At 39.8% G+C, this 6,570-nt stretch overlaps 2 protein-coding genes across 6 annotated transcripts; both read left to right on the plus strand.

The window, feature by feature from the left end:
* The first annotated feature begins 7 nt into the window (after nt 1–7).
* LOC104822747 lies at nt 8–2,596 on the plus strand. Of its 5 annotated transcripts, none has more exons than XM_010554086.2 (3): nt 17–265; nt 677–2,055; nt 2,205–2,596. In XM_010554086.2, exons 2-3 carry the CDS (start codon nt 708–710, stop codon nt 2,426–2,428), a joined length of 1,572 nt encoding a protein of 523 aa, XP_010552388.1. In that variant the 5' UTR covers nt 17–265; nt 677–707; the 3' UTR covers nt 2,429–2,596. The 5 variants fall into 5 exon arrangements, with proteins under 5 accessions (XP_010552389.1, XP_010552390.1, XP_010552388.1 ...); XM_010554084.2 differs by having other exon boundaries at nt 18–346; XM_010554087.2 differs by having other exon boundaries at nt 8–2,055; nt 2,221–2,313.
* Nucleotides 2,597–3,639: 1,043 nt separating this feature from the next.
* LOC104822789 (peptidyl-prolyl cis-trans isomerase CYP59-like) lies at nt 3,640–5,602 on the plus strand. Its single transcript, XM_010554133.1, has 9 exons — nt 3,640–3,697; nt 3,886–4,003; nt 4,177–4,227; nt 4,292–4,383; nt 4,492–4,591; nt 4,688–4,810; nt 4,897–4,974; nt 5,299–5,345; nt 5,452–5,602. Exons 2-9 carry the CDS (start codon nt 3,968–3,970, stop codon nt 5,600–5,602), a joined length of 678 nt encoding a protein of 225 aa, XP_010552435.1. The 5' UTR covers nt 3,640–3,697; nt 3,886–3,967.
* The last annotated feature ends 968 nt before the right edge of the window (nt 5,603–6,570 follow it).

Raw genomic sequence — 6,570 nt, forward strand, 5'->3', positions numbered from 1 at the left:
CGGCTTTTTCCTCTCTTTCCTTTCCGATATGACCAAAGGGAAGAGATCCAAGTGTCCGTGTGGATTGAACTCCTGTCTTGCTAAACAATTTATTTTATTATTAATTACGATATAACCTTAATTAGTTTGCGTTAGTCGGTCCCTCCCAACATTTGAACAAAAAGACCAAAAACCTCCACTTTTAGGTTTGGAGATCAAAAAAGGTCGCAAATTTATGCTCAAGAACCCAGTTGATCATTCGCGTCGATTTCGAAAGAATCAAAAGGTCTGTTCTCTCTGAGGGTTTTCAACTGACTCTACTGGTTGTGGTTGGTTCTCTTTCTTTCAGCCATTGAAGTCGATAAAGGTCCATTTTTGCGCCTCGGTTCCCCTTTTTCTTCCTGCTTCTGTGTTTTTGTTGGAGAAAAAGAGTGTCTTTTCAAGTTCCGATCATCTTTTGCCTCTCTACTTCAAAGTTCTAACCTTTTTTCTCTAAAACTTTGAATTCGGTATTCCAAGCCCAATTTCGCCACTTGAAATTTTGCCGCTGAAGTGTGTAAAGGAGGGACATTAGGGAAAAGGGAAAAAAATCTGTTCTTGAGGAAGAGATATCATGGGCCACTGTATTTTTCTTATTAGTTTTTAGAGGGGGAAAAGAAGAAAAGCTTGTAATTTGTGATGTTTTTTTTTTAAGCAGCGTATCCTCTAAACTAGGGTTGGAAATCTGAATGGCTTCTGGTAGAACATCGGTGAACATGCGTGACCATGGTGGAGAGGGAGGCTCGCATGACTTGTTGTCGAAGAAAGCTCAGAAGTGTATCGGTCGGTTTTTCCTTGAAAATGGAATTGATCTTTCAGCTGTGAATTCCCCAAGTTTCAGACAAATGCTAGGTGTAGTGAGTTGTAGGGGTGATGCTGATCAGCTAAGGTATAAGATCCCTAGTTTTCAAGATATGAATGGGTGGATCTTTCAAGAGGAGTGGAAGGAAGCAGAGGAATATGTGAAGAGGATAAAAGATTCATGGACCATTACAGGATGCAGTCTTCTGTTGGATACTTGGGTTGATATGAATGGTCGTGAACTAGTTACTTTTATTGCAGATTGCCCCGAGGGTCCAGTGTATCTGGAATCCTATGATGTTTCTAATATAAAATGCGATATGGTTGCCTTAACGTTACTGATAGATGAGGTTGTTAAGAAGGTTGGAGCGGAAAACGTCATTCAAATTATCAGTTGTTCGGTAACTGGTTGGGTAGGTGAATTGGGCGAGTGGTTTGCAGGGTGTAGCCGGGGGATTTTTTGGTCGGTGAGTGTATCTGGTTGCTTCGAGCTCATGCTGAAGGAGATTGGGAAATTGGAGGTTGTTACCAATGTGCTTGATAAGGTAAAGAACATCTCGAAGTTCATTCACAGCGATCCCTCGATCTTGAAGCTTTTCAGAGATCATAGTTGCGGAAAAGAACTGATTGTCTTGTCCAAGAATGATGATGTGGTTATGCCTTATCTGGCGTTGGAGAGAATTTTAACAACAAAGAAGAACTTGACTACCATGTTTGTTTCATCTGATTGGAAGAGCATGATCTGGGCTAATAAAGAAGAGGGATTAACAGTTGCCAGATTGGTGGAGGACTCTTGTTTTTGGAACGCTGCTGAGACAGTTCAGGAATGTACGATTCCTGTCGTCGATGGCCTTTTCTTGTTTGCCAAAGCTGAAGAGCCACAGGTCGGGCTTATCTATGATACAATGGATAGAATCAAAGAGAGTATGGAGAAGGGGCTTAGTCACAAGAAACTCAGTTGCAAACCTTTCTGGGATATAATAGATGAAGTCTGGAACACTCGTATCTATACCCCTCTTCATGGTGCTGGTTACTATCTAAACCCTTTTGCTTTTTACGCAACAGACTTCCATCTTGATCCAGAAGTTACCGCGGGTCTGCTCGCATCTCTCGTCTATATGGTAAAAGAAGAGGGTATCAAGATCAAAATTTTAGGACAACTTGATGTGTACAGACTCGGAAAGGATTACTTCTTTGAAGCTAGTCGCATTGACAAAATCTCTGGAATCACTCCAGGTATGTACCACTTTTTTGGACAGGATACCCATCTGCCAAAGCTATATATATATAACATGGAAAGGGTCTTCTTTTCCCCTGGTTCCAGGACAAGTGGTTGTCTTGCGTTTTCATGTCTGATCAAGAAACAAAACTCTAAATGTCTGCAGCTGAATGGTGGGGTAGGTACGCGGATCAACACCCAGAGTTGCAAAGTTTTGCGGTTAAAATTCTGAGTCAGACGTGTGAAGGTGCTTCGAGATTCAGGCTCAAGAGGAGTGTAGCCGAGAAGGTGCTCGCTTCTGGAGGGAAGAGCCCTCCTCTCCACCACTTTGCTTTTGTTCATTACAATTTGCATCTTCGGAGATCCAAGACGCTGAGGAGGATCCAATGAAATATCAAGTGAAGTTGGATCCTTCTTGCTGAGACTATTATTTGTTTCTTCAAGAACACGCAAAGAACTGATGATGAGAAGGCTTTTGTTCATGCGGATTTTTCTCTCTCTTTTTCGGTGGATTGTAATGATGACACGTAACCTATCAATTATAGATTGATAAATTAACCTCATAGGGACGGAGCAGGAGTTACTCTTGGAATATAGTAATAATATGTTAAAATATTGTATTTTTTTCATTTATAGGCAAAAAAAGGAGGAAAAAAATGACGAGTTTCTATTACAAATGAACAAAATTTTTAATTTATAATTCAAGGAAATTAACAGTAAATGAGATGGTCGAGTGAGACTACAGTAGCAGGGGTGGACCTCTGTGTACACAATCATATACGGACTCTCTCTCACACAGCCGTCTTTGTCTGAGAGAATACGAACAGAAGCGAGGGTTTAGCCTGTAAAGCTGGGATTTCTTCTCTCCCGTTTGTGTAGGTCCTCTCTTCTCTCCCGTTTGTCTCCTACGCGTTATAGAGGTATTGCCTTTCCTTTTTCAGAATTTTCTCTGTTTTGAAGCCAAAAACCATGTCAATTCGCATGACCCAAGCGACTTTCTTTTGTCTTTCTCGTCTCCGTTACCAAAAGTTTCGTGCTTGGTTTCGTTTCCTTTGTCTGCGGATTTTGTCCTCGTAGAGTTTCAAGAACTCTTTTTTTTTTCTGCCTCGTTGTGTACGAATTCGATTATTTGGGAAATTTTTTGTAGACGTCTCTTCCCATTTTGGTTGTTTCACGCGTTATGTGATTGCGAGGAAAAAAAAATGTTTGACTTCTGAAAACGACCGGGGTTTACCTAAAGAAAGTTGGAAACTTTGATGCATTCTATATTGCAGTGGATGTCCTGAACCAATGGGTTCGGGTGGGGCCTCAATGAACATCCGTGACCATGGTGTTTCTGTGGACAAGAAGAAAGGTAGGGTGGGATGCAATTACTGTGGAAAAGAAATGAGTGGTTTTACCCGTCTCAAATGTCACTTGGCTGGTATACTTGATGCAATCCCTCTTCCTCGTCTCCGTCGCTTACCCAAACCTGTCGATTCCTCTTCTTCTGAAGAACGCCGTGCCGAATCCCTTCTTGATGTGAAGATTCACTCGGAGAGTGACGAGGATAACTTGTTCGTGAAGAAAGATCAGAAGAGCATTGGCCGGTTCTTTTACGAGAACTGCATAGACGGGTGATCCAACTGGAACGGGAGCTGGTGGAGACTCAGTTTACAAGTAAGACAATAGCATTATACCTTAAGATGGTATATGTAGAGTGAGTGTTGTTCACTATATTTTTGCTTTCAACGCCAGCTTCAGTTTCTGTTTCTGCATGGTTACTGTGCTATTTACCATCCTTTAGTTAAGCTAATAGACATTCTTACCTTATCACATGCCCCTTTCTCGGCCTGTCCCTTTTCCAGATTTTTGTATGGTGAGCAGGCTCGTTTTTTTGGTGATGAGATTCATCTCGATTTAAAACATTCAAAGACTGGTACAGTTGCTATGGCCAGTGCTGGAGAGAATCTCAATGCTTCCCAGGTATATGAAGTCTTCTTACCACAATATATGAAGAACATATTTTCCATGTGAATTCTCATGTGGAACTTACATCATCACGAGGTTCACTGCCAATAATTAGCTTCCGTTGTGCTTGTAGATGATCTCTCTCAAGTTAGCATATTCTCATTATAACTTTTATTTCTCCTTTTCAGTTCTATATCACACTACGTGATGATCTGGACTATCTTGATGGAAAGCACACTGTAAGTAGCCAACTCAGTCTTGACAGTTAATACTAGGTTTTGTATGAACATACTGCGTTTTCAGGTTTTTGGTGAAGTTGCTGAGGGGTTCGACACTTTGACTAGGATAAATGAAGCTTTTGTCGATACGAAAAACAAACCATATAAAAATGTTAGGTACTCTTTTCTACGGATGTGGCAATGTGATGCTTGTCCATCTTTTGTATTTCATTATAGCTAATATTTTTTTTTCTGTTGGTAATCTTTATGGTTGGTACTTTGAAGAATTAAACACACTTATATACTGGAAGACCCTTTTGATGATCCCCCGCAACTTGCTGAGTTGATACCTGATGCTTCTCCTGAAGGAAAACCAAAGGAAGAGGTGGCTACTAATAAATACTTCCACCGGTTTAATCTGTTAACTGAAAAGAGTCATGGATAATCAATGGCTAAAGTTTTCTTCTTTCTGTTTTGATAGGTTGAGGATGATGTACGGCTTGAAGATGATTGGGTTCCAATGGACGAACAACTAGGTCCTCAGGAGCTTGAGGAGGTTCTTCGTGAGAAAGCTGCACATTCTAGTGCTGTTGTACTTGAAACTGTAAGTATCATGGGTTCAGCTATTTTTCAATATATCAAATTTTCTTAGCAAGTTAAAACTCTCTTGCAATTCCACTATCGATGCAGATCGGGGATATTCCAGCAGCTGAGATAAAGCCTCCTGATAACGTGCTTTTCGTCTGTAAACTGAATCCTGTGACCGAGGTAGGCCCTTGATATTAGTTTAGAGCTGTTATTAACGTCCAGAAAAAAAATCCCTAAAAACTGAAATTGGGGAAAAGAAAATATCAGATATGAACGCTCAAGAACATATCGCTAACCCCATGAATTTTTTATTGGACAGAAAGTATAGTTTACGGCCTTCAATGGTTATTTATGATATGGTGTTTTTATATGGACCTCGAAAATGGTTTCCTATGATAGTTTTCATCTCGAAATTATTTAGAGTCTGAGAAATGGAATTAAAAGTGATAGTTTCTTGTATTTGGTTATATTTCTGATTATCTCTCTCTCTCTCTCTTGATGCAGGATGAGGATCTCCACACCATTTTTTCACGTTTTGGAACTGTCATATCGTGAGATATTCCTTTTCGGCTTTTCGACTTCTACAGTTTTACCCTTTTGGATTTGTTGACTTAAATCTTCTTAAGCCATAGTTGTCTTTATGCCTGAATATTGCAGGGCTGAGGTAATTCGTGTTGATAAGTGTCCCACATTGGAAAAAAAGAGGGATTTGGGGCCAATATATAAGGAGGGCCAAACCTCCACTCTTAAGCTAGTTTTTGTGGTGGAGTTAGGGCCCAAATTGTATCAATTGATATCAGAGCCATGATGCTACTTTTCTATGAGAATGCATATACATGTATATAAATGTCATAACATTTTTAAATTGTATTGTATAAGGTCTGTATGGGCCGCATGGTGCAAAGAAGCAGAAGATAGCGAAGCATTCGGCCGGGAATAATTTTGACGAGTTCATGTTAAAAATTGAATGGAGATGAATTGAGGAGAGATGTGTATTCCAGTGGTGTCACACACGCAAAACAAGGACCATCCTTTTTTTCCTTATCAAATTAAAAGTAAAATCAGGAATATTTTTTGTTTGAACGTTGGACTGTAGTACAAAACAACTTGAGGATTTATATGACAAAACACGAGAGAATAATCACACCATAACCAATATGTCATTGTTATTTCCTTCAAAAGCATTTAATATTATCAAATAAATAAAAGGAAAAAGAAACAAAGGAATCAGGCTCCAGTTCACAAAGCTCTGACCAGAAAGAGACAAGAGATCCTGAGTTGTTTAACATGCGCTAGTGCATGTGATTATGCTTCAGATTTGGATTTTCTTCCCTTTTTTTTTCAATTTCTGGGGATACTGAGAAAAAGTCGTAAACTTTGAAGTGCCCGTGTGGATTGGAAGTAGTGCTTCAGATTCTCCCCTGTTTTTGCAAAAGTAGCTCAACTGTATCTTTGTCATTTACTCTCCTCTTTCCTAATTAATTGGTTTCTTTAATGGACATTAACCCTTATTACCTAGCATTAATTGGTTTCACAAAATTTGAAATTCAAAACCAGAAACTTCCATTTTTAAGTTTGGAGATGAAAAGGATCTGCGCACTTGACGTGACCCTACAGCTTTTTCATACCCAGTTGACAAATTCGCAGAGAGAGAAGAGGGGTATATGTGGAAAGATCTCAGATAGAGCTTAGGGTTTTGTTGCTTCGAATCAGAAGTTCCTCTCTCCGGATTGTTTTTCAGCTGCTTGTTGAATGTTCCCTTTCAGCCATCGGAAG

This window comes from Tarenaya hassleriana, unplaced genomic scaffold, assembly GCF_000463585.1.
Source record: "Tarenaya hassleriana unplaced genomic scaffold, ASM46358v1 Cleome37, whole genome shotgun sequence".
In the NCBI taxonomy this organism is placed as follows: Eukaryota; Viridiplantae; Streptophyta; class Magnoliopsida; order Brassicales; family Cleomaceae; genus Tarenaya; species Tarenaya hassleriana.